Genomic DNA, 27,894 nt, shown 5'->3' with positions numbered 1-27,894 from the left:
GCCAGTAAGTTGGTATCTATGGCATTTGCCGCAGCCGGACGGTATAACTCGGCGATGGCGCTGCGGTCACACTCTGTCCCAACTATTTCAACCCGACGCTTGTCTGCTCTCCGCCCGCGCATCAAACGTCGAAAAATCGTAACGTCGCGAGTGCTACGGAGGCCAAAAGGAAAATTCGCCAGCAATTAGCAACACTTGGACTGCCAAACAAGAGGAAACTGGGAAATATAGGAGCACAAACACACCGAGTGCAGTCGAAACCGACATCGCCATTGAATCAAAGAGCGCGTGCATATATACGGGTTCCGTTGGTTCCGTTCCGTTTCTTGTCGCTTTTTCTTGCACACACTTTACCACTTTACCTTTGCGTCTCTCGTTTCGTGCGTGCGTGAGTGTGTGTGTGCGCGGAGTGTGGTGTGCGTGCGTGTGTGTTGTTTTTGTGTGTTCGTTTAACTAAAGCACAGGTAGAAGGAAAAGCAACGGAGAAAAGAAAACCATGGTCGAAATATGAATATGAAATTAAGTAAATACAAGGCGACAGCAGCAGAAAACATCCAGTAGCAACGAAAAACAACAACACACGTTAATAACTTAACTTTGTGCGTCTTTCGTCTGCGCTTCACATAGTATTATTTTTCTCTTGGATTTTCAACACAAAAACACCATGAGTGAGCGAGCGAGAGCGAAGATCGTGATCACCGTATCGTGAATGAATTTTTGTCAGTGTGTGCGAGGCGTGCTCTACGCACACACACACGTACGTAAACAACACAACCACACACGGCCAATCGATCACCTGTGTGTGTGTGCGGCATTTAATAAATAATTGTGTGCAAATAAATGTTCCAAAAGGAAATTGTTAAACCAAACCAACGAGAAACGTAAATCAACAGTGCGAAAATTCGTCCTCGACTTCAAAACAGACGGTTCAATAGCCAGCGCGTGTGTGTAGAATTCTTCTGGAGGCTTGGAGCGTCGTTTTACGGATACGAAACATCTATACTTGCCTCTTTGCCGAAAAAGGTGAGTTCAAATCAAGGGAAAATCGCTTTCCCATTGGCCAAGGCCGTTCCGGGAAATCTGCCAGTGGTCTCGGCCCACGGGCCACGTTTCCTGTCTTCCGCACATTTTCACACGTCCTGCAATTGCAATTTTCCCGATTTCCCAACTCTGCACCTCGTGTATGTTCGGCGATTCCCACGCCTCTTTTTCGGGGCAGGTATTCGCAGGTAGCCGACGAGGAAAAACCCTCGGGAAACCCGATAAACTACAGAAAACCTCTGTTGGTGGCCCGAGAAAACCAGAAAAAATGAAAGAATTGAAATGTTTTCCCTGGCTGCTGAAACAGAGAAAATCGGGCGAAATTAGCCACCCGCTGATTCCAGAAAATTGCTCGAGTAATAGGAACATCTCACTGGGGGAGAACTAAATCATTTTTATTATCATCTGCAGTTGCAATTTGGCACAATTTCGATATGACTGCTTCCATTTGCCCGTCGATTATGTAATTTTCGCCGCTGTGCCGGCGAATCAGGTTGATTTTCCATACAAAAAGGGTGCAGATATACATATTCATATGCCGACGATCTGGCGACCGCCGACAGTTGCCAGCAATTTCCGGCGCTTTTTGGCAACTGGAAATCGAGCACAAAAGTTCATCCCAGGGCTTAGAGGGCCGCAAAAGGCGTTGCCATATTCACCCCATCCCAAACGCATTTCCCAAAGTGGTTTATAGTTTTCCTACAGCTGTTGCGACTGCGATTTTAACGATTTTTACTGGTAATCCGGGGAGGAAATGAAGTTACTGCTGGTTCGACAAGTTGATACCACTTAGGGAACTGGTTTGGTTGTTCAAGCAAAAAGCAAATATTACAGAGCGTGATTTTGTTAGTTTCTCAAACCCCGTCCTTTCTATCCTTCCCGCTCTTACTTAAGTGCATCATACCCTCGTGTACCCTGTAATCAGTGGGCACCATAAAAAGAGTTTGAATTTCAAATAAAATCCACTCTCCGGCACACACACAAGTCCACTGGGGAGCAGCTGCTGTTTGTCTCTTTGTGTGTTGGGTCTCAAATGACACTTGCCAGCGCTGCTGCTGCACATAATTCCGAGTTCTGGGGAATTTCCTAGTAGGAAGTGCAGGGGCCACAGCGAAAACAGCAGCAAGAGTCGCACTTGACGACTGTCTTTCCATGCCTGGCTATTGCCATCCCACTCTGGAAACGTAAATAGAGAGCCCCGATAAAGAGCGGTCTCTAACTGCCCCCAGTTGAGTTGCCTGTGACCCAAGTAGAACTTACAGTCGGAGTTAAGTTTGACAATTGTTAAGACTGTTTCTAATGTCACATGTGCTAAGCGTAGGTGTCCCATCCTCTGCTATCTTGATTTCGCACTTGTTCCGTTGCCATTTCCTGGCTCGTACTCCAGTTACTGGCCGCAATTGACCAATTAAACAATTGCCTTTGATTAAATGTGCAAATTTGTCTAATGTTCTGCACTGCGCGTCTGTGCAAAGCGGATGTGCCCGCTTAAAGCTGCGCTCAAATTGCGCGCGTAATTTGTCACTGATCTCACTTTCTCAATTGGCGATCTCTGATTTCTGTGATTTCAGTGATTTCAGCGATTCTGATCTCCGTCTGGCCAATTAGGCGTCATTATGCGGCAGGGAGGCACCGTTAGATGGAGCCATTGCAACAGTGGCCAGAATAATAGCAACGACTAGGAAATAATGGCCCATACCTTTGCCCAACTAATGCTTCTTGACCTACAAGCCGCAACAGGCCTCTCGCGTTTTCTGCCCGTTTTCATTTACTGTTAATTATTGTTTAGAAAAAGCAGCATTGGCCAATAAAAGCTTGCAAACAATTTCGAATTTCCAAATTGTTTGAAATGCAGCCCAGCTGGCAACAGAGAAAAAGAGGCAGCCAAATCAACCGAAAGCCAACACGGCCATAACAGCAATCTTGCTCACACATTCATAATAGGCGAAACAGAGGCGGCCAAAAAAGTAGGGGTGTTCCGAAAAATATATTCGCATATTTAGTTTATGTTTAGTACGATCTTGATGAAATTTAGATATCATGTATTTATTTGGATCTGAAAAATTCAACATTTCGGTATCTATTATATGTTTCAATAATAACAATATTTGCTACTCCCTTATTATTCCGAGCCCTACTGTACGCATACACACAGAATCAACAAATAAAGTAATTATTTCCTTTCACATGGCGAGCTACCTCCAAAATCGGAAAGACATAAAGAAGAATATAAAAGCGGAGAAGCCCCAAGACCCAAAAATAAAATCCAACAAAATCCGCTGTCGGCGTCGATTCTTTTGTTGTTGTTTCTGCTGCAGCGGCCCCAACACGTGCAATTGGGAGCGAGCGAGAGGGTGAGAGTGGGAGCGAGACGAAGCCAATAGAGAAGTAGTACGATTCGCCGAGGAGTGAGGAGTGCGGTGGCAATTTTGCATCGATCTCCCACTCAACGGGCAAAAACGGAGCACAAAGTGAGTGACATGTGTGAGTAAGGCCCAAAGTGAATGAATGGCACAATCGGTGATTGATTCGTGCAGAAATATCGTAGATGACTAAATTCGCTTTCGTCCCATTCTCACATCCGTTAGGTGGCCACTCCTTTTGTCCAAGTTTGGTCAACCAAGTTGGCTCGTTCTTTTGCCATTTAATTGATTCATCTACACCAGCAGATATCTGAAATCTGAATCGATCCCAAAACGACACCCAATTTCATTGCTCTGTGAATGAATACGGTTTTTTCTTCTATATCACGTGTATGTGGGTGCGAATACGCCATCGGCTTACGTTGTAATTCGCGACTCTATGTCCGTCCTTGTCTGCTGCTAATAAATCAAGACCCATGTTAATTTTGCACGGCTTTGGATACCCTACAATGTCTTGTGAATCCCAACAATCGTGCCAAAAGGCTTTCAGTGGTTATTTGTATTTTGCATTATGACATTCATCACAATCAACGCCATTAACCACATTAAAGGTCTTAAAAGTAATAGCCACAGTTATGTGGAAAACTTGAATGATATATATTTCAAGTACCCAGCTCGAAGTCTTTGATCGCACGCACTTGGTCATATTCATTGTATCGTCATTTGGAAACATCAGTCTTTGGAAACACATCAGTCATATCAGTGGCGAGGGTAATCCGTATTCGATGCAGCGCTTTGCCTCTTGTGCTCGCTAGTTTTTGCCATTTATGCAGCTACCGTGGGGCGCTTACGTCATGGGCCGGCTTGGTACATATTTGGCCATGTTTTACTGTTGTCAATTGGTTGCTATTTGTGGGCTAAATTTCTCGCTGGCGTCAACACAAAATATTGAAAGTAGGCAGTGTAGCGGCGCAGCAGCTCGGATTGAGTTGAGTCATTATCTTTTCTTTTCTCGAGTTGTGAAATTTGCTCCCGAATACCTCGGATGCGCAAGTACATACATATGTGCTGACTGCTCTACACATTTTCTCAATTAATAATTTCGAGCAAGCAGATGGAGGGAGAGATGGCCATACATACATGTATGTATAGCCCATATATCATTGCCAAGATCATCTATTGGCCTCTCTATAGCTGCGTCGCTATAGCGACACAATGTGTCTGAGCGAAATCCGTTTGGCATTTATTTACTTGTCTGTCTGGGCCAATTTCATTGGAAAATTCACTTTTCGCTAAACAATTTCCATAATGCAATAAATGGTTACTTATTGCCCTGTTAATGGATCGCATCGATCTGATTTACAGTGGTATTCGGACAATTGTTTTTGTTTGCTTACGCCAATGCAGTGCTCGGAATAAATCGAGCTACATTCATGAATGAAATAATGAATGGGAATGGTGTTATGAACTTAAGATCGAATGCGGTCTTCTTTTTCGCCTTTTTGCGGTTGGTTTTGTGGTCTGTGACGTCAGGTGATAATGGAGCGATAATCAGTGAATATTTTGGAAGGGTTGTTAACGCATTAAATATTATAGGCAAAATTGATTTATGGCTTTATGATTCTTAGTACAATTAACGGTTCATAATGCTGTTCTCCAGAACTTTGGAATCTCTGAGATCTCTTAAATGGAAAATGATTAATGCTGAAACACTTTACAAACCTTACGCATTCTATAAAATATTTATAAAATTTCCCCCTGAAGGCACTGAGTAGTCAATATTAACCTGCGAAATCCATTCACCGGAATGGATCCCACTCATCATATCGTTATCCAGAGCAAACAGCTGACTAACCATCCGATCGCAGAGGGAGCCCAACTACATGGACGCGGTTCTCGAGCGAATGCCTGTGGGTGGTGCAGCTTTTCATAGCCACCTACACTAACTCACTGCGCCAATATTTACACAACATTGATGGACATATACAGCGTGTTTACCTACTTTGTAGGTGCTTCGGTTTCGGTGCCCCTTGTTATGCGTACAAACATACCCCTATGTGCCATAGATCGGGCTATTTACTTATGTATTATTCTGCCGCTATTTATAACTGGCGTACTAATTTATAATTTGTTTAATGATTCACTTAGCGAACTTTATGAGGTGTGGGAACTGGAGTTGTAAGCCCTATCGACGGGCACTGCAATCTATTGCTGGCATTGGCTTGTTGGCTGATTGGCTTGTTGGCTTGTTGACCCAACTCGTTAGTCGCGATAAGGTTGTTTCCGAGAAGTCCATAAAGAATATTAGCTTTGATTTGTGTTTAGCAGTGCCCCGATCAATCAGCGTTACCTGTTGTGGGGGCACATAACACAAACCATTTCCATCTATTTTGGCTCTTCATCCTCCGCGAGGTGTAAACAATTTCTGGCCGGGATCTTCGCCGCCTTAAGTAAACAACTAATTTCAATGGGCTATACACAAATTAATTCGCAATTTGCTGATGAGCATCTCTGCTCGACTTCTGGAATTGTCTCGGCATTTTCGGGGAAAACGATAAAAAGCAGACTATAGTGCAGCTTTAGGATTCCCAGACACTTTTCTTATCGATTACATCAAAATGCTGGTTCTTCTTCTCTGGGCCTTAAAACCAGTTCTCAGTTCCCTCTTTGAAAAAGGTAAAGCCGAGTGAAAACCACAATAATAATTCCCATAATTATAACAATGAACCGCACAGATACAGAAATCCGACCAAAAAAGAGATATCCAAGTGTCGCCGTCCCCAAAACAACAACAAACAAAGCGGCCAAGAGGCAGAAAAAGAGTAAGAGGTGGAAGAGCCACAGAAGAATCACAGTGTGGTTGCTTTGAAATACAAACTTTTGTGGTTACAAGTTTTTTCTAGACCACAGCAAAGTCTGTTTCTTCTGTCTTTCGCTCAATGGCAAAGCCAAAGAAGTTGTGGCTGCCAAAACAAAAACAGAAAACGGAAAAAATAACCAAGAAGAACCAGAGATGGATGGTATATGGATGGCTGGATGGTTGGAAGGTTGGATGGTTGGATGGCTGGATGGCGAAGGTGTGTTGTGTAGGAAATGATACGGATAGCAGGCGAAATAAAGTCGGAAGAAGTCTTCAGCACAACGAAAATAAAAGCTGGAAACAGTGGCGTAGGCAGTGGGCATTTTCAGGGGTAAAATAATCAAAATGCCCTGTGTTTTCCAAATAAACGCAGCTATTAAGTTCTATATCGAGGTTTAGGAACACCCCCCGATCGAAATGTACACAAGGCACTGTTCGCGAAGACAGTTTCAAAGTTTTCTCAGTTTTGTCATGGTTGTTATTACTCTTCCTTTCCCCATTTTTGTCGGTTTGCGGTGGTAAAACTTTAACAACTTCTTAAGAGTTGGGGAGGGGCCCCCAAAATCAAGTTCCAGCCGAGATAACCGAACAGAACTCGCCTCCAATCATATAAATACGACAATGACGGGGCACAAACGACATTTAAATGTACTCAAAGTTAGTTGGAAAATGGTTTTAGGCTGGGAAATGTGCCGTTAGTACAGTTTAAGTTCAATTAAAAGCGTCGTCGCCATTTTGCTGCCTCAACTTCAATTTCAATTATGCACCACGGCAGTCAGTCAGTTGCGCTCCAGAAAGGCCCGTAAAAATGTGTCATGGCTGGCAGTTGAACTAAATTACCGCCAAGCGAAGCTAACTCGTCTCTTAGTTTTGTTCTACTCGCTGTGCACTGAGATTAATCTCGAGCGATTTGTAAAGTAATAAATTCGATGTTGCGAGCAAAGACCTCATCTCAGGTGGCCATATAAAGCGCTTAATCTGAAAAGTCCAGCCTAAGTAAATTCATATTTTTAAATAACTCTCAGTGTTATCTTAAAATATCTCAATTCTTGCACATTCTTTTTTTTCTGTGCACTCAATCACTCGACGTGTCGCACCACCTGATGATGAGTGGCCCGGCCGTAATTTGTTGGCTTCCTGCTGCCGCCTGCAACAAGCCGCTGCACATGCACCGCTTGGCTACACTCCGCTCCAGTGCCCTTTCCCTACCCCTCCCCCTTCCCCGGAACCCAGTTCCTCCCTTTTTTCCACGCCCCATCGTCTGGGTTCAATGCGCCACATCACTCGCAGCCACATCAACTCAGGAACCATTATCCTGCTCCGTCTCACACACGAGCCAAGCATTGATAAGCGAAATCCATCGTTTTTGGCGAATTAAGGTGCCACCCGGTGGCAGACACCGCCCGAGGCACCTGTCATTAGCTCCACTAATTACCGCCGACCCACTCCGTCGCTTGACCAGAGTTGAACGCCTTGAAGGCCTCGAACGCACGTGCCCCTGCAGATTTCCCACTACACAGCTACATATAGTGGCTGTATATGGATTACAGGCGGGTTGCGAAAATGGAGTTTTGTTTTATTTGATTTTGCCCGGTTTATTTTGCTTCGCTTCCCTTCCCTTCCCCTCCCGTCCGCCCAGCCATCGCTCTTTTGTAATCCGCACGTAAACCGTTTTACTTTTCCCAGACTTTTATGCGAATTTCATAGTCGCTGTGTTGTTGCTGCTTTTACTTAATGCTTCGCACACGTCAACCTAAAAAAACTGAAAACGACGAAGAAAAGCTGAGTTACAGCAACGCCAAATGCGCGGAAAAAGGTCACACACCTCGTTTTCGGCGGCACAGCGGTGGTGCCGAATATGAATTTCTGCTCAAAATTATAATTTGAATAGAACTTCCTGTGATATTTGCCAGATATATCAACGGTCTTATTAACATTTAAGCGATTAATTGATAAATACTAAAGGCAGTGCAGCAGGAATCAGTGTCCCATCGCCTTTAACTCGTTTCCCCCTCGAGCTGTTTTGATTTTCGCTCAGCCAGGGAAGAGGATGAACCCGTCCAAAGTCCAGAGTCCAGAACCAGGACAAGGACCAGGAGCAGGAGCAGGACATCATGCGCAGGTGCGCCGCTCCCTGTCGGAATCGCATTGCGTTTAACCCTCTGCGTGCGGCCCGCTTCAATTTCAATTTTGTAAATTGAGTTTACATTTCGATTTATTGACACGAACCGACTTCGATTGCGACTTCTTTGTGCTGCTCCCTGATCCTTGGGCTCGGCTCTCCTCTGGCCCATTCCCTGCACTTTGACTGACATTTATTACCATTTGTGTGCCGGCTTCGGTTTCCTGGCGCTTTTGCGATTTATGCAATCGATGGAAGGAACTTTCATTGCGAAGAAAAAATGGCGTCTGAAAAGTTAAGGGAGGTTTTATGTAAAGGAGGATTGAATCAGTGGATATAGCCATGCGACTTTTGTAAGTATGAATGGAAAATCTTCAAAATTGTATATTCAATAGTGTGTTTCCCTGTTTTGTATACTTGTTCATATACTTCAGCAGCTGCCTTTTTTTCCCCTCAGTCTTGCTCATTTTAAAAAGATGCCCCTTATTATTTTACGGGCGCTATTTCCTGGTAAATCCCTGCATTATCCATTATTTTTTGGGCCAAGCTTAGTCTGCAATTTGAGCGATTCCATTTAAAATCGGAATCCGTCCAGAAATGTGAAATGTCATGCCATTTGAATGTGAAGTCAGGCAACGTGGCATGCAGTGAACGTGTTGCAAACAAAAACAGAAACCGAAATGCACATGCAAACACACAAAACCCTGCCTTTCGGATCGCTCTCATCTCTCGACCACGCATCCTAGTGAAAATTTTCCACTTGAGTTTTCTTGCTTTTCCTATGTCTTCAATTCTCTTGTTTTTCTGCCCATTCATGCATGCCAAAGACTTCTTCCGTTTTGCCCAAAAGGAAAATAGGAGCGACATGTGTTTGAGATGGAGTGTACTTTTCCTGGTTCCCGGTGGTTGGGAAACTCATGGAGTGAGGGCGAGGATTTCTCTTAAACATAATCTCAATTTCCATTTTTCACCTGCCTAAACGGGCCCGCATCCACTTAGCCATCTTCCCTTGATTTTTCACCGATTTTCCTGTTGCCTGCTGCTGCCGCTTATCAGCAGCAATTTGTCTACTATCTGCTGGTCTGGTCTGGCCAATTTTGCTGCCTTCTTTTCGGCATTTTTCGTGTCTTTTACCGTGATAAATGTGCCGAGTTGGTAAATCCGCTCAAGCCTGATTAAGTGAATTATTATGCCAGGCTCTCTGTTTCGATCGCCGTTCTCCGGGGTTCTTCGCATTCGTCATGCATGTGTAGATACACAAGAAGCAGCCACCACCGTCGACGCATCATCATCATCATCATCATCATTGTGGGCACAGTCACTATTGTAGTCGGAAAAGTCGGAGCGCAGCCATCAAATATTGTTTATGTTTCCAACAAATAGTGCCCGCTCTTTCTAATCAGCCGAGCGAACGCTTGTTGCATTTGTACCTGCTTGACCTGTATGGTGTATCTGTATCTGCATCTGCATCTGCATCTGCCGCTCCTCCATGTGCAGTGTATCTGCTGCTCTTGATCCATTTCCATTTCTATGCATTTTGTGCGTGCTGCTCATTACACGATGCTTGCCCCTTTTGCCTTTTGAGTACAGTGAAGCTTCAAAAACGAAATGTGTTCGGTAAAAGTTCGAAGCAGATCATTCTCAGCAAGATCCTAGGTACTATTTCCGAATTTCGGTTTTGATATTTGGGCTTTATGCCAAACTGGAAGTGAGTTTATGTTTTTCGGAGCCCACTGTACCTTTCGGCGTTTACTGCACTTTCGAGCTGCTGCTTCATTGAGCTTTGGTTGGATGCAGTCACGTCAGCAACTGCGGCGGCATAAACATTAAACAACTCGTGGATGCGAGGGGTTCAAATTAATATAACGTTCTGATTCCCTGGAAATGTGAGTACGCGCTGGCAATTGACTGCGATGATGTGGGATAGATTATGGACTTCAATTTAATTGCGAAATTATGCCGAGATGAACATTGCATAATTCTGCAGCTGACCGCGGGCCAGTGTAATTCGCAGTTAAGTTAGTTAATTGAGGAAATTTAATCACACATGGGAAGTGCGTTCCTAACTAAAAATAGACCAGCGATTAGATAGTTATGTCATGCCTGTAAGATCCAGACATCCGTTGCCCGTAAATTGGGAGCTTCATGGAAATTCTATCGAAATTTTCACTCTAAACAAATGTCATGGGATATCAACAAACCATAGCCAGCGAAAAATATTGTTATAGTTGAAGTCAACAAATGAAACTCTCATCATCAATGGGTGCAATTTATGGCCTCCGCCCAGGGAGAGCAACTAAAGTAAACAATCAATGGCCCAAGTTATGGTGTAATTGGCCAAGTAACTCCCACAAGTTTATTGAGGCGCATAAATATTATTTTTTGGGCATCTGCCGGCACATTAAGGCAATTTTCATGCCCCAACCGAGTTGGTATTGTGGCATGCAGGCACGTCAACTTCTCATTAAGATAAGCGCTTTTGGCTTCCTGGCTTCGTGGCTTCCTGGGCCTTCAGACTGCTCCTGTCGTGGGCCACCTTCGCCTGATGGATCTGCTTAAGGGGGCGAAATCAAAGTGTCCCGCCAATTCTCGCATGCAATGCCATGAATTGCATATGCATGGAGTCCTGCAGGGCACCTCCTTAGCCCTGGCACACGCCAGCTGTCCGGGAACCGAAGCAACTGCCAAGGAGCCCGGCTTCTGGCCCCCTGCTGCCTTTTTGGTAATAAATTCCCGACATGCAAAGGCGAGTGCAATAAAATAGCAGCGGCTGCAATGGAACCCATTTGCCATTCCCGACTTACCCTAGATTCCTCAACTGCGACTGCCGCATTTTATTTGGCAACTTTCCAGCCGCATTTTTATGTGCTAATTTACTAGAACGACTTGCTGAATAACCGTTGTAGCTGCTGTCGGCCAACTTTTCGGGCTGGCCAACTCCTACAAACCGACGCCTCGGGCACAAACAATTAAAACGACGACGCCGACGACGCTGGCCGATAAACAAGCCAAGATAAGTCAACGCCGCCTCGACGACCACACAGGTCCGAGATGCAAGTGGCAAGTCCCTGTGGCCAGTTGCCTCAGACCAAGTGTGCAGCATATGCCACACATTTCGTATTTTTTCACGTTTCTGTGTGCTACCAATAAATTTCCGAAATACCTTCTTGCCTTACCTGGCGAGAGCAATTTTTTCATTAGCGCGTTCAGCCTGGCGGAGCTGAGCTCTTGTCCAGCGGGGTAGCTCGTTTCTAAGTAGTCATCAGAGAAAAAACTAAGTGAGGGGAGGATCCTGCTAAGGGCGAGTACTCGAAACAATTGCAGCAATTGGAGAATTTCAACAACTTTTTAGGGAACCGCCTGGCGAATCTTGAGGGTCGGTCACTTGAGGCGATTGTGTGTTTATCTGACAGGAATGGTGCAGTTATTTATGTGGCTCCTTACGGAAACAATTGGGAGTGTGCCTTTTTAGGATGTACATATTTAGGAAAATTAAGGGCATAGGTTATCTAGCACTGCAGCGATATAAAGTGATAAGCAAAAAAGTTGTTTATCTGAATAACATTGCCAGAGCTCGCCCGCCTTTCTCCTTGCATAACCTCTTGTTTTTCGAAAGGAATTCCGCCTCGATTGACTTTCGTATCCACCAGATCGCTTGGCCAGCTCGTTTGCCTGGGACTTCCCAGTGCCAAGTGTATAAGACGAGGAATTCCTATGTGCAACGAACGCCAAGCTGTTGTTATTGCTGGCCTTTTAGAATTGCATTTTTATTGTCTGCCACTTTGTTGTTACCAATGTTGGCGAGTGGCCTGGACGCCTTCCATTTCTTGATCTTGTTCCTCCGGTGCGGCGCTGTTGCTGTTTTTGTATAAATAAACCATATGGTTAAAAGCGTAGCAGAATAATTCTACGAGCTGCCTGCCTTTTTCTTACTTGGCTGCCCATCGTCAACGCTTCTTGTCTCTCCTGTTCTGGGTTTTTTTTGTAGAACTCGGCCTGGTGGCTATACCTTCCTCTAACTGTGTTGGCCGGGATGATGGAGTTCTGCTTGAGTGCGTTTGTAAATGTTTTATCAAAATGTCTTGTGCCGTTCGCCCTCTCTTTCTGGCTTTGTGTTACATTTATACGAACCTCGCATCGCACGATCATTAACCGCAAAACATTATTGTGGCATGTTCGCTCGCTGGTTCTTTCTCTGCTGCTGCTCCTTCGTACACACAGAAAAATAAATCAGCGGTCCGACCGGGTCATATTAAAAAAGATTTGTGGGTCACGATTCATCCAACTACACATTTAACGCTGAGGATGGGCGAACAAAGAAACTGTTCATAAGTAGGCTCTGGTTTCGCTCCGTGTTTATGCCACCTTGTCCCACCTTGGCTCACCTTTCCTTTCCATTTCCCCTCCTGATTTTGTTGTTTGTTCAGCTTGGCTTGGCGATTCTCGGAACTGGGGCCGCAAAATATGTTGCACCATGCCAAACGCAGAAATTGCAGGGTCTAAATCGCCTTGCTCGCCCAAATCTCTTGCCCCCATTTCACGTAAATCTTGTGGTGACCCCTCCAGTGGCGCCAACTGGGAGGTGGCTGTGTCACAGAATATATAGACGGCTATATAGATGTTGTTGCCAAGTCCACGATTTCCCAGACAGCCAGCAGACACAAAAAAGGGCAGCATCAATGAAAGCGACGCCGGCAAAAGCGCGCACACAGCTATTGATAGCTGTTCGGATACAGATACATCCATAGATACATACATAGCTATAGATGCATAGATATATCCGTGTGCTGTCGGCTCCCTCTGATTTCCCATTTTGTTGTTTTTCTCCAAGCGCTCTCTCAAATCGATCGATTTCATGCGCTGCGACATGCCGTAAATCACACGCCACACCGACCGCCTGCAGATACAAATACTATGTATCTGAGGGCCCTCTTCCATTCGACTTCAAAGTTTTTCGCTTCGTTTCAATTCGATTTCAGGGCGCTTTATTTACGCACTGCAAATCAAAGACGGGGCCAGCTAATTACTGAATTAAAAGCCCATTAAACGCGTCCATAAACTTGAAGTTTCTTTCAGAGCTGTGAAAATGCATCTTAATTGTTCGAAATCATGAAAATCGTTTGGCAGAAAGTGTGTAGAATAGGATTTAAAAGCCGACAGGTGTGGGAAAAACTCAAGTAATCAAGCACTACAACGAAAAATCGAATTAATTTGTAATAATGGTAATGGAATTATTTGAAACAACTTTAAGTGGCTAATAACACGCTTCGTATCGATTAAATGGACTGCTCTCTTAGAGATTTAATGGCTTCCATTCTGCCCACTTGCAATTGCAACCTGCAGACGCCCGACCTATCTCCCAGATGGACCCATTTAAGCCTGGCGCATTCCAGGAACTATATCGTTTAACGAACGACGGCTGGGAAGAGTATCATTAAATGCGAGCATCCAACCAGCATCCAGGCCATTTAATCACGGGCCCCGAAGACCCGGCTTCGCTGGGATATGTTTCAATAAATTCCAGCAAATCAAAACACACAAAACATATTCCGCTCTCCAGGGAGAATCGCGGGGCAGTCGGGTTAAGAATGGGGATCCCAAGAACCGAGAGCCGGGCGCACGCGTAATGGATAATGAATGCGCGAATGCCTCGCGGCGGCATCCACATAAGTCACTGCAACCTCGACTCTGCTCCTGCTGGTCAGCAAGTCGATCCGATCCGATTCATACTCTGATTCTTATTCCGACTCTGCTGTGGATGGATGGCAGCCTTGCCCTTAGCACAAGGGAGCTTTACGAGCCAGATAAAAAATACTACAACGTCCGAAGCAGGAGACGTTATGCTTTATACAGCAAAAACTCAGAGGAGGCATTACATGAATGGAATCAGGTCTGAAGAGGTGATCAAATACTCTATGTTGGATCATATGGGACATGTAGTGATTAATAATACCAAAAGCTATTTTCTGGTTTGAAGATTATGTGATGGAGAGCAAAGATAGATGGATGTTCTAATAGCCAGCATTGAACTACACTGCAATCCCTGCCTGTTGCCTGTTCCATTACAAATCTCTCGTTAATTTGTGCATACCTTTTTTTGGTTTTTGGGGGCAGGGCAAGGATGAAATGAATAAGAGCCGGAGCAGCAACAGCCGCCGAGCATTGGAAAAACATCTGCTGTTTCCACTGCCAGTTGATGAACTCGATTCCACTCGCACAGCTTGCCCTTTCACTCGCTCCCGCTTGAGCCGAGCATGGCTTCTCTCGTTCGCGCGTCTGTTGCGCAGGCGCACAAGTACACGGCAGTACGCCCATACAGCAGAGGTCACACTTTTAGGAGCGACCGTGACAAGTTGGGAAATATCGGTTCTTGATAATGGCGTATTATAGTTTGAAAGTTAAGAGCTCAATAACTTGGACTTATGCCATTGCATTAGGGAGTAGTATTCGGAGTATCGAAAACGGTTTTTGATCTTTTCCACGACTGATGAACTGATTGATTTCGGGTTAGCCATTGTAAGGAGAAGAAAGCCTAGAACGCACAATTGTGCCGAACATGCTGTAGGTACCCACTGCGGTTCACAAAACGGCTGGCATTGCCACTGAGGCCCTCCGCCTCCTTGGAGGCCCTCCTGCTCCGCTCGACCGCCTCCCTTTCCCTCGGCCGTCTTCGTCTTCAATGCTTTTCCATTTATAATTCTCATGCCTCGCTGCAATGCATTTTCACCCCTCCGCAGCCAGCTCGCCAGTTCGACTGCTCTCGTTCTGTGTCTTTTTTAATTTGGTTCACAAAATACCTCGCGTTGTTGTTGAAATTCTTTGGCAATCAACCGCTCCCGCTCCCTCTCGCTCGCTCTGCGCCCGGCCGTCCCTTTCGCACCCGGCTTTGTCTGGCAGTCGCTCGATTTTTGACAGGTGGTGGAGTTTTGTATTCAATTTCTTCGGGCCTCCGTCTTGGAGCGACTTTTGCTCTTGGGTTCGGTCTGGGTTCGGGTTCGGGTTCGGGTCTGGGTTTGAATTTGAGTTCGAGTCTGGGTCTGGCTGGGTTCGTCTTAGTTTTTGGTTTTTTCGGACTGTATTTTTGCCTATTCATAAAAATGGGAATAAGTTCAGACGGCAGCAGGAGCAAAGGAGCAGACAAAAGATTGCCAGACATATGGAGAGCTGGCTGTAAGGATGCTGGGATGGGGATGATGAAGATGATGATTATGATGATGATGCCTAAGTTCAATGCACCTTATGAAATTAGTTTTCGATTTGGCACTAATTGGATTCTTCTCTTTGGCTCTTCTCTTCCAGGATGCGGCTGTAGAAGAGGACTCTCAACCAGGAGGCACACGAGACTGAAGGAACCCACACAGGAGTCATGTCGCAGCAAAAGTTCTCGCCGCATCCAGCGCTGGCGGTGGAGCAGCTGCATCAGGCGGAGCAGGAGGAGCACAACACCAGTAGTAATCATCACCAGCAGCGATCGACGACACAGAGCCGCCGGCATCCCAAGGCCGCGCCCAAGAAGTTCACGCTGAGCAGAAGCTGCGCCGGCGGAGGATCGGGAACCCTGAGCGGAGTCCACCAGCAAGTCACGCCCAGTCCCTCAAGCCCCGCCATCAGTCCGGAGTCCAGGAAAACGCTGCCCGTGCGAACGAACTACGCGGCGGTGGACGACGACGATGACATCGAGTGCGACGATGTGGACGAGGTGAACTTTGGCCAGCAGGAGAAGCAGAAGGAGACGGAGCGGGAGACCCGGCAACCAACCAAAGACTGTGGCACCGATGAGACGGATCATGTGCAGCAGCGCCACAAAAACACATCGACGACCTCGGCGACGGCGGCGAGCAGGCACCACCACCAAGACGGAGGAGGAGGTGACCAGAGCGATCTGAGCAGCGTGATCAGCTCGCCGTCGGTCAGCACAGTGTCCTCGCCCCTCTCCACGCCCACCAGGCTGCCACAGGCGCTGCAGCAGCAGCTGCACTGCTGCCAGAAGTCCACTGGCATGGAGTCCCGGGCGAGAACATCTCCGCAACAGATCCAGCATCCGCACAGACAGCACCACCAGCACCAGCAGCAGCACCATCACCACCACCACCATCACCACCTCACGGCAGCGGGTTGTGCGGGCGGCGGAGGAGGTGGCGGCTCTGGCGGATCGGGATCCTGCAAGGCGAAGAAGCTAGATCCACGACTGAATCCCTCGCCCTATCGCCAGCTATTGCCCATCGCCCTGTGCCTGCTCTCCTTCGCGACAGTATTCGCCACTTTAATAGTTTACATGGACACGACAGGTGAGTCCTCTTCTATAGCCTCTATATCCTCTATCCTGTCCAGTGTTTACTTATTAACATTTGATATCTCTGGCATATGTCATCTGTTTTTTGCGCTCGTTCGGCTCCTTGCCCGAAACACAAACACAATTTTTTCCACCGGATGTAGGCTGTGTTTGCCTTTGCTGCAGATCCGTTTCCTTTTTTTTCTTTTTTTTTATTTTGTATTTCGTTCCTGAAAGGTTGTCCTTTCCCGGTAATGGGCACACTTTCGAGATTAGTTTACGCGTCATCTAAACTGGCCAGTGGCGCATCTTTTGTCATAGATCGCTGGCTCCTTCCCCCGGAGTTCACATATACTCGTCATATGAAGGTCTGCATTTTTTCGTTTGCCAATATCTTTTTGGCGTGGGCGTGTTTGCTGCGTTGGCTGGCGCAGTGGCGCTTCCTGTCAGCAATCGCTTGGCAACAGGCAACATCGCAGCTGTCGCTGCTGTTTCTGTTTGTGTTGCGTTGTGCTGCGCTGTGTTGTCATTGCCCCAAAACGTTGCCATCGATGAGGCAGCCCAGACACGTGCTGGAAGCACCGATGGCTCCACCGTTTCAAAGGCAGCCGCTCCAACGTCGGCGGAATATCTAATACTCTTGTGTGGCAGCAATGCGGAGCCATTGTGGCTGGTTGACCAACTAGAAGAGTTTAAATAGCTGTTTAGCAGCAAGAGAATTATGGCGTGCTCTCTCTTAGAATTACAATGAAATTCGTTATGAAAACTGTGTAGTTACTCCCAAAACTGAAAAGAAAGTATTGTAACGAAGAAATCTCCACGCTAGAACGCTAATCTTATCGAGTTTCTTGGAATGTGGCTACGCCTAACCGTACGGAAATGCACATTCCTCGGCAGTTAATCAACTTTTTAGAAGCATTCGATAAGGGCATGGTGTTGCAAATATTTGGTTTCGATAAGACAGCAGTTGAATGCAAGAAGCACAGGGTTGTGAGCTCAATCGCTTCCACGAAGCCTTCCCTTGAATGATCCGCATCGTAAACCTTGTGACCTATCTAGATCCGGAGATGACGCATCCTCAACTAGCTTAGTTGGCTTGGCCATCCATCTATCTGCATTATAGTCCGGACAGCAGTCGGATGGGGCAATTTCTTTTAATTCGCTGAAATATTTTGTTGTCGCCGAGACCGAATTACAGCCCGTCGAGCGGAGAGGGCCTGTGTAAATTTTCGTCGCGATCTGGTCTCCAGACTAGTACGAAAGTGCAGAATAAATTTGCTTAATTTGGGTTGCCATTTGGCTGGCCAGCGACTGGCGCTCAATGAAAGCGGAAAGCATTCTACAAGCGAAATTGTTTTGCATATGATGTGAGCTTGCCGTCGATGGATCGTCAGCTCTGGCGCCGGAGTATTATTGAGTGATTCATGTGGCCCGCGAGTGACTAAGGGCCACTAAGTGTAAACACCCAGACCAGACCCAAAAAATCAATGTCAGTCCATTGTTGTGGCAGCTGGGGAGGTGAACATCCACACTTCTTGAGAGGCATTTTAAAATTCCACTCGGGTGTTGGCAATTTTCGCTTTGACGTTGACGTTCGATTCGCTTCCTTTGGGCCAAAGACTTCTTCCGTAGCGCCAACTTCTTGCCATCTTCCGCTTATTCGGTTTAAGTGTGCAAATGTTATGCAAATTCTTCGGGAATTTAGTTATTTCCAGCTGATCGCTAGTGGAAGTGGAATAACCAAAGTTCTTGGGATTAGTCACTTTTGCTTGCCAGCTTTAATCGCTGATGGATACTGCAGATTTAGATAAATACACTTTTTTGAAGAGTTGCTGGAAGTTGGTGAATCTTTAAATGATACTGCAAGTTTATTAAATGTGAAAATTATTATGGGTTCCATGGCTTGACTTGTTTACTTTTTTCCTTGTGGTTTATGGCCAATAAAAACTGTATAAATCGAAACGATGATTGCAGCTGATTTTTTGCTATAAATTTGTAGTTTCATGCACTCAGTTAAGTGCTCAAGGGGTTATAATTCAACAACTTATTGACTGTAATATCCGACTCTTTTGTTTTTCGTCGCCACGTCGACTAGACTGAATGGGCCTCTCTGGGGTCTCATTTGATTGGATGCCACTGGGATTGGATGACCAAGTCTCCACTTGGGCGTGTCACTTGTCGACTGACTTTGCTGCTGGACAGACCCATTTTTATGGCTCATTGATGGCTCTATTAGGTTTATACGAGCGAACGGATTCATAAACAGAAATAAACATAAATTAGGCATTCCATTCTGCCTCCCGAACCTCTTCTGATTCCCCTTACAAAAGCGGAGTGGTTATAAACTGAACACGTTCCGTGCGGAGCGACAAAGGTTGAGGTTGAGGTTGAAAAGTGGAAGCTTTGTGCCGCTCGAATCGAAATTTCTTCAAATCATGCACTTGACAGACCAAAGCGAACCGAAATGCGCTTATTAAAGTGACAAATTTTGGAATGGAATGCGTGCGCCCCTACTCACCGAAATTCCCGAGCTGCTAAACCTCTGACCATGACTTTACAGAACCAACCCACCCAGCTACCAAGCTACCAAATACCAAATGCCAACTCTCACAATCATTTTTTCTGCTTGCCTACGCTCTTCTTGTTACAAATTCAGCCTCGGCCGCATTTTGTTGCCACTTCTTCAGTTCAGTTCAGTTCAGTTCGGTTCGGTTCTTCCGTACTTCCCATGACCACAATATAATGGTGGCCAATCCAATCCCTAGACTCGTTGTAGCAGTCACGTTCCCGTCTTGATTGTTGCAATGACCGAAGCACTTCTCGGTTTTCTCTGGGGAGAGATTTGGAATCGGAAAGAGCATTTGAAGTTTGGCGGCATTTTGAAATCGGCGTGTGGTGAGCCTTCCCTGGGAAAGCATCGTTCTGAAAGGGTAATCAAGCCTTCTCGAGAAGGGAATGTATAGAAAACTATTACTAACTATAATTAGCCGGGCATTGGAACTAGATTGTTTATCCACTCGGAAAGTTGGTCAATAAAACCAAGCCATTAGTTATATGGTAAATGAATCAAAGCACTTGCAATCAGCATAGCTATTATTTAAAAGCTCTGTTAATTAGGGGTTTATATGATGACGAACTATTAATTATTGCCATATTTATAGAGCGAGGTTAGCGAACTGCCATTTCTCTGCTGGTTATGCCACTCGAATGTTTTTCGATACTTTGCCACTGCCGAATCGGTTGTAATAGCTGCTTCGATTTCAGAACTTGTTCCACTAAATTACGGGTGTAAGCAACTTGTTACCATTGCTATTCACTGCCAAACACATGGCTAAGTCCCATAATGTCTGAGTTCCTCCAATATCCGGCACCCAATTCCATTTGCTTCATCCTAGGATCGCATTGACTTGCGCCATAATCCGAGCATAGCCTACTTATCGACGCCGTGTGATTACTCAGCCATCGATTAGCTGGCTTTCACTGATTGGCAACTGGTGACTACTGAAGCCATCTTCACACGCCATGCCGCGCCTCCGCGACGTTGCCGCTCTTCTCTTGCTTTTGACATGGCTCGTGACTCCCAAAGGGGCACAAGGGGCTCGAAGGGGGAGTGCGCAGGTGGCCAGGTGCAGTGTCATTAGCCTCACCTTTGACAGCAGACGGTGGCCGAAAAAGGAGGACGACCCTAACAAGCACCTCAAAGCGTATTAGCCCATTTTGGAAACTATGTTTATGGCTCGATAACGAGGAAGTAGAATTGTGAATTGGGTAATAACTCATTGTGCCATCGCAATACCTATCCACACCAGTTATTTCTTGCCGTGTATTCCGAGCGTTTAATAACACGCCCCCAAAGGTCGGAGCATTAATCATGTTAGGAAGGCATTATCTTCGCACTTCGCGGTGATTACACGATGTCGTCGTCACTGTCGTCTGGCCTTCGCTGGTGACAATTTGCAAATTGCAACTTTAATTGAAATTTACAACTTGAACTCCATTGCACACACACAACCATACACAACCACACAATCCACTAATGACTTAATTCCAGTTAGGCACGCAGCGGGTTTGTTGGGGGGTTCAGAAAAGGAGGGGTCTCGACAGTCTGGCTGCTCCTAACCAGTCTTTGCAGACTATTAATCCTACGGACTTTGATCCTACATCTGAAATAAAATCGGATTCCGTTGCTAGCTTGCATGATTTACCCTATTAATATGACGTCGTATTAGATATGATAGATCATGACAAAGGGACCCATTATCAGTTGATTACCGCCCACTATCAACTAGATTTCCGCCCCGGTTTCTTCGAGTGTACCAGCAACCTCCCCTGCCAGCCACCGGATGTCCTCCCCCCACCGTCTCAGTTCGCCTTGTGATTCATATTTTCGTGTGCAACTGCCAACATTGTTGCATGGCTCCCAGCCCGGGAAAAGCCACCCCCGCAGAGGCGTCGTCCAGAGTCGTCTGGACTGCGTGGCATGGTCGGCGGTTCGTCGCCGTGGTGCAAGTGGCGCGGCGGAGATGATCAGCTGCGTCAAAAGCGCAGCGAGTGCTCAATTTGAAAAGCAAAGCTCAAATGGCATTATCACAGCATGCGCCACGGCGACTCACGATGACTATGCGAACCACTTCTTATGTGGCACTTCTTCCTCCCTTCCCGCATTCCAAAGAGCCACCACCCGCATGTGGGTCTCGGGTTCTGGGTTTTGCAACCCTCCTTGTGGCATTGCAATTGCGCCGTTTCTTAGGCGTCGTGTGGGTTCTGCTTGGGAAAGTGCCCACTGCGATAAGGTTAATAAGAAAAACAACAGCAGCGGGGGCTGAACAACTGGCCTCGTGTCTGCTTTATCGGGATTTCGCCGAGAGACATTTCAATCAGGGTTGATTAATGGCTAAAGGGAACGTTTAACGCATAAAACGGGGTCATTCACTATGCCAAAAGGTTTCTCGACACGTCTCAATGGGGTCATATATCATATCGAGTGCCACGCCGCCATATATCAGCCTGAATTGCTAGTCAACACCTATTTGGCAATGCCTAATAAAATATTTCATTGTATTTGAGCTGGTGCTCTTTTCAACTAAAGCCTTTATATCGAATTTTCCCTCTGTTTTTCCACCCACTTAATGCATTTCACACCTGATCACGTGATGTGCAAGTTTGCCCTGCATTGGCCTTTTCCATTGCGCCACAGTTAAATGCGCTTTGCAGCGGTGATTAAGATCCGACCCACATAGATTAGGCCCACTTGGACCTATTTGCTAAATAAATCAGCGCTTGCGTTGCCTGTTCTGTTACCACATGCAAGACGTGTACATGGGAACCTTTCACGAGCAGAGAACATGGAAACAGGCCATTTTGAATAGCGGCCAACGAGCAATTACAGGCCAGACAAGAACCAGAAATCGCTGCACAAATCAATAGCTCAGCCCAACCGAACTATACTAGGAACAATACTAGGCAATGGCAATAGGACATGCGGATCCCAGGGCTAATGGCGGGCACGCCATTCCAGATCCCGGACTCGGGCCGTGGATTTATTACACAACAAGGGTAACGTTGCCCGACGACAGCCGCGTCGCAGTGCCCTAAAAAAAAAAGAAGCGAACCGAACTATGAAACTACAACGATCAAGTTTTTGGTCCTCTATGGACATACACTTTGAACAAAGTTGGAGGCGTTTTTGGGCATTCAAAGTGGAATAGTAATGAGCAAATACCCCATGTTTAAACTTTACCCGATAGCGTTAACTGCTTGCTGCTCAAATTATCAGCGAGCTATAAACTATATTCCTCCGATGAGTGTATACGGCTGTGTAGTAAACTTTTACCCGCAATTGAAAATGCACAAAAAGTTGTGGGTTTCACCTGGGCCTTTCTCCCCGCCTTTATTTGCCTTCCCCGGCCGCCTTTGTTGAATTATTGAATAGGGCGTGCACTACTGGCAGCGCAAGTCCGTCTTGCACTACCCCCGAATCCGAATCCGAATGAGTTGAGTGGCGAGTGGCCCTGTGTGTGAACCCCTGAGTAATCTGAATAAGCCGCCGCCCGAGGACGGCCAGGGAACTTCAAGTTTGCCGCCGCTTAACCGCAATTAAACGTTGCTCCTCCAGACGGAGTCCTGGACTGGACTGCTTTTGGGTAATGTTGTCCCATCCGCCGCCATTGAATATAATTTTCGGTACCACCGGCGGCCTGCCCCGTCATTTGTCTTGCCCCTGCCACCGACAACGACATCGCCACTGCCACCGCCACCCTTGTGCAAATTAGAAATGTCAGCTTTTGACACCGAAATTGCTGCGCCCGAGGGCAGATTTCATTCCATTCCTTCGGTCGCCTTAATTTGCGGCCTTATACATCGGATTTACATGTGTTCGCATTTAACGGTTCCAGCGGTTCCAGCCGCTCCAGTTTATCGCACATCTGTCGGAGGGATAGGATCATTATGGGATGAGTGCTGTATGCTGGTAGACAGACGATCGGCTAATTCATTCGACTTCTAATCGTTTTGGGTAACGCGAGACCGGGCCGCACATCAAATCGCTATCAGATTTCCACGACTAATGGCCGCATAAATCCCCCCACCTCCCCCACTAAGCCGGGCACTTTCCCTACCAAGATCGGCTTTTGGTGTTAATTAGTGCAGGTTTTCACTTGGTCTTCGGGCCCTCGTGTGGGAAATTACAGAGAAATGTCGCCGCCGTTTGGCCAAATTATAGTGGCTTGTCCAAATGGCAACTGGCCGGCCGGCAACTGTTTTTGCCTCACTTTTGCTGGCCGCCTATCTGCTGGTATATGCATTATAATAAACTTTATGGCCATTTTGTGACCGAAACATAAAAGTTTTAGCCTCAAAATTTGCATGGCACATTTGCGCTGAGCGCTGAGCGCTGAACGACCAAAAAAATAGATATAAAAATATATATTTGTTAACGACTTGGTTTTGGGCGAGGCGGCTATAACGATGCGAATTCGTCTGACCAACCGGAGCGAGAAACAATGACGTACAAGTAGCCGAAATCTGAAATCCGAAAACTGAAATCAGAAATCTGAAATCCGAAATGGAAGATCGATTGACAAGATGTTTGCCACGCTTTCCGCCCACGGCGCATTTCTCTTTGCCGGATTTATTTAAATCAACTGGCTCATAATTTCAATTTGTAAAGGTTCTGGGAAATTTATTCGGAGCAAGAGTGGCATGATTTTCATGTTGACTTGGCACATGCACACTTCATTCCACTTAAATTAATTGCTATTTCTCTGTGTATCTGTTTGTAGTTAGTACTTGTACTGCACTCACTTTGGACATTTGGCATTAGGAATAATAGCTAATTTCCTTAAATCTCAGGCCTTGGCCTTTGGGAACCTTTCCGTTCATGTGGGAGGGCTTAAAGCACTCTTAAGCTGCCACAAAATGCCGCAAGCACACTTGATATATATTAATTCCTTTGGCTTTTACGATTTGTTTCGCCGGAGGCCAGTTAAAACGAAACAAAAAGTGGAAATTGGCACAAGGAAAGTGTGAAAAGCAAATAAAAGCCAAGTGAGTACCTCGTACATATGGCTGTGCGGAGTGTGGCAACTAAAGCCAAAGTACGCCAATCGCTGGCTTTTTGCTGCTAAGGTTTATGGACAGGTTGGGCCGCTCTGACATGAGTCAAATGGACGGCGCTGCCGGGGGAAAATCAGTTGGGGGCGGGGATGATGGGGTCATGTGCTAAATATCAGAGGCCGTGCGCTCATTATACTTTATGGGCCGGCCAAAAGCCGATGGCGAGTCGAGCCGCTTTCAAGGCGAGGTCATCGGCGCTGCCAAGTGGCTGTTTCCTTCTCTCGACCTTCAATGGGGTCTCCTGCTCCGCCATATTCCACCTCTGCGAACACAATTTATGCCAAACTAACATGGCATTTCACCAAAAATTCTTTCCATTTAAAGTACCAAGTTCATTTCGCAATCTAGGGTTCTTCTAACTTAATTAGGTTTGTAGCCGAATAGTGTATATGGAAGAATTGTGGCTACCTGAGCTGCGCTGCCCTTCTTTTGCAGCGCACCCATTTGCCAATGCAAATGTGGTCAATGCGCTCCAATTGGCAGCGAAGCGTGGCAGAGTTTGAGCCACACACGCCATGCGTCCAGTGGTGCAACAACTTTTAATTAAATCCAATTACCGCCACTGCTCCAAACCAACTCGAACTGATCTTTGGATTCGATTTTCCTCCTGCAGAGATTCGCCATCAGCAGTTTCGGCTGAACATGTCGCGCGACTACGAGCTGAATGGCGTTGCGCAAGACGATCCCGCACTAATTGATTTCCTGCGCCAGATCCACATGGGCAAGTATCTCGGCAAGGCGTCGCCCAAGGTCGCGGCCGCGGCAGCAGTGGGCGTGGGTCCGCCGCCCAACTCGCCGCGCCTCGCCGCCACCAGCTCGACATTCGGTAGTGGCAACAGCAGCGGCAGTGGAGCCGATCAACTGGCCCACTACGTGGCCGATCTGGTGGGCGGTAAGATGAACGGAGCGGTGATCCAGTCGCTGAGCGGTCCGCTCGCCCATCTCATCACGGCGCCCTGGCTGAGCGAGCAGCTCAACTGGATGGGCGTGCTGGTGGAGCCGGAGCCGCGCTGGTACTTCACGTTGCGCAAGCAGAATGCCCAGCGGGCGCGCATGCAGGTGGTGCACGCCTGTGTTTCGCCCAATACCTATCCCAAAGAGGTGAGTAGTGAGTAGTGGCTTGAGATGCGGATCTCTCGCAGATCGGTGACTAATGCTCCCCGCTTTCCCGCTTTTGCTCGCAGATTACCATACACAACGAGGATGTGCGCATCAATAGTCTGCACGACGAGGAGACCTCGTGGTTCAACTCGCGTGTCAAATGCTTTCCGCTCTACACAATCATGCTGGCATGTGAGCGCACCGAATACGATCTGCTCAGCCTGGGCGTACAGGGGCATGAGCTGGAGGTGAGTGACCCAATAGCTTAACTCGCTCGCTTGACACTTTCGCTAAACGATTCACTTTTCGCTTGCAGATCTTGCAGACGCTGCCCTTCGACAAAGTCAAAATCGATGTGATATCGATACATTTGCTCGAGGATCACGAGGACGTGGCCGATTACGTGCTGGACATCACCAGGTTCCTGGCGGGCAAGTCCTACAAGCTGCAGCGCAAGATCGGGCGCAACTACTTCTACCAGCGACTCAATGCCAGCGCCAGTCGCACGCGCAAGAAAGATATCCTGCTGCTGAAGACGCCCTAGGCTCGACCACCGCAACGAACGATCCGATCGAGGGATCAAACTGGGATCGATCGAAGGATCAAACCAGACGACATCGAAGTGAAGACAAGCGTTGAAAAGCGAACAATGAAAGTAGTTACTGAAAGAAATCAAGCAAACACTTGGTAGCGAAGTAGCGAGAGACCAGTATAGCTCTCAAACTGAAACACTATGTTATAATGATAATTATTACTATACGTACGCTACACTAACGATATCGTTTAATATACTGTATACCGATTATGATATATTGTACGAGTAGAATCTTAGTTTTTGTAAAACTCAAATCCCCTTCCCTCTCAAAAACATATTATATCAACTTTATGTTATTATTTCCACTTATTTTTTGTCGAAATTGTTTTTTGTGCGCGTGTACGAGCAGAGTACACAGAACAATTGTGTTGAATGAGAACACAACATTACTATATACATATATGCATATAACGTATTATGATTTGCTATAAGCTATGCTAATGAATGTTAATCTAAGAGTGCGCACGCCCGCCCCTTTTCGATGTATAAATTAAATTGCAACTGGCGCGGCGAGTTCGGATTATGAACGAGAAATTATTGTAACTGCTCTGCTACTAGGCTTAGGTCGGCTAGGCTATCTACTACAAACTATCCAAGTATCTATCTATGCAAGTTTATGTTATATCGAATGCTTTATCTAGTAATCAATAAGTAAACAAAGCTAACGTAAATTATTGTTTAAACGGGCGCCAAACGTAGGAACGAAGGAACGCAAGCAGCGCAAAACTAAATACAAAAATATTTAAATTATATTAAATTATTGAACCAAACAAAGCACATCCATACACATAAACACCACCATTGTACACACATACACACACTAGCGCAAGCGAATAAATATGTAGTAAACTCATTTGCAAAATCTGCTTTCAACTCATCTCATACTCATAGTTACAACATAAGCGAACCATTAAATTAATGCAAGCAAAAATGAAGATCGAAGTAATAAACTACTAAACGAGGCAGCGAGAAAATTACAAAGAAATTACGAAATAGAGCAAAGATCGAATAGAAAACACCCAAAAACACTCACACTACACTCATGCACATTTTTGTACTAAATGTACTAGCGGATAAACAAAGTAAATAAATGTAAATGTAACGCAAAGAAATTAAATGTAAACCACTCTTATTTCTATTACATTTAGTAATCATGATGTATTATTTTTTTATGTGCACACTAGGACGCAGCTGAGATCGGTGACAGTTGTTGCAAGTGCCGCGAACTCGTTGCACCTCGCCCGCCCAGAAAAGAAGAAAACAGAAGCACTTAGCACACAGACTAAGCCAGACACAGATATTAAATTGAGAGCCGAGTAGAGAATCAGTGCCTTCGACTTAGACTTGAAACAAAACCAAAATCTAAGCATTACTCATATTCAAATCGTTGTACATAGAGAGAGAGCATTGAGCAGCAACCGTCACTAGCCGAACATTTGTTGTTACCAATTGCCGTCTGTTAAACTTGCCTTACCGCTGATGAGGGGCCACAGTCTTCACTCAGTTACTCAGTTACCACACTCGAATCCGTCACAACCAGAACTACAGAACTATAGAACTACAAACGCGACTAAATCACAAACATCACTTAGTCTAAGTACAGTTACAGTGCTAATGTCTGTTTTTTTAAGCCTAATTCTAACTACTTAGTTGTATCTTGTGTAAATTAGCGTTTAACCAAATTTTAAGTAGGCTATTCGATACCGATTACCATCCGATTCGGCCTTGTCCATAGCACCCATCCCACATCAACCCACAGCATCCGCCCCACGAAACAAGAAAAGCCCTCACCATACACCACACACTAGCAAAGGCTAACTCATGCTAAGCTCGACATCGAACTAGAAATTGTATTTACAGCGAGCGTAAAACTAAGAAACAAAATTTATAGTTAATATAAAAAATAAAGAATCAAAAACTTATGAA

General features: G+C 46.0%; 1 protein-coding gene across 2 annotated transcripts; it reads left to right on the top strand.

Moving 5' to 3' along the window:
* The first annotated feature begins 27 nt into the window (after positions 1-27).
* On the top strand, positions 28-27,894 carry LOC6542964 (protein Star). Of its 2 annotated transcripts, none has more exons than XM_001968203.3 (5): positions 28-1,023; positions 15,686-16,674; positions 24,886-25,373; positions 25,457-25,621; positions 25,690-27,894. In XM_001968203.3, exons 2-5 carry the CDS (start codon positions 15,753-15,755, stop codon positions 25,915-25,917), a joined length of 1,803 nt encoding a protein of 600 aa, XP_001968239.1. In that variant the 5' UTR covers positions 28-1,023; positions 15,686-15,752; the 3' UTR covers positions 25,918-27,894. The 2 variants fall into 2 exon arrangements, with proteins under 2 accessions (XP_001968239.1, XP_026834033.1); XM_026978232.1 differs by lacking the exon at positions 28-1,023 and adding an exon at positions 15,348-15,556.

Source organism: Drosophila erecta, unplaced genomic scaffold, assembly GCF_003286155.1.
Source record: "Drosophila erecta strain 14021-0224.00,06,07 unplaced genomic scaffold, DereRS2 tig00000055-arrow-pilon, whole genome shotgun sequence".
Classification (NCBI taxonomy): Eukaryota; Metazoa; Arthropoda; class Insecta; order Diptera; family Drosophilidae; genus Drosophila; species Drosophila erecta.
Note: the sequence above shows the minus strand (reverse complement) of the source record. Positions and strands in the feature narration are given on the sequence as shown.

What these genes read in the sequence shown, in the direction of transcription:
- LOC6542964 (XM_001968203.3), top strand. Translation starts at nt 15,753, where the DNA reads ATGTCGCAGCAAAAGTTCTCGCCGCATCCAGCGCTGGCGGTGGAGCAG. An exon ending in CCAATACCTATCCCAAAGAG is followed by an intron (nt 25,374 to 25,456) that starts GTGAGTAGTGAG and finishes TTTTGCTCGCAG; the next exon opens with ATTACCATACACAACGAGGA. An exon ending in TACAGGGGCATGAGCTGGAG is followed by an intron (nt 25,622 to 25,689) that starts GTGAGTGACCCA and finishes TTTCGCTTGCAG; the next exon opens with ATCTTGCAGACGCTGCCCTT.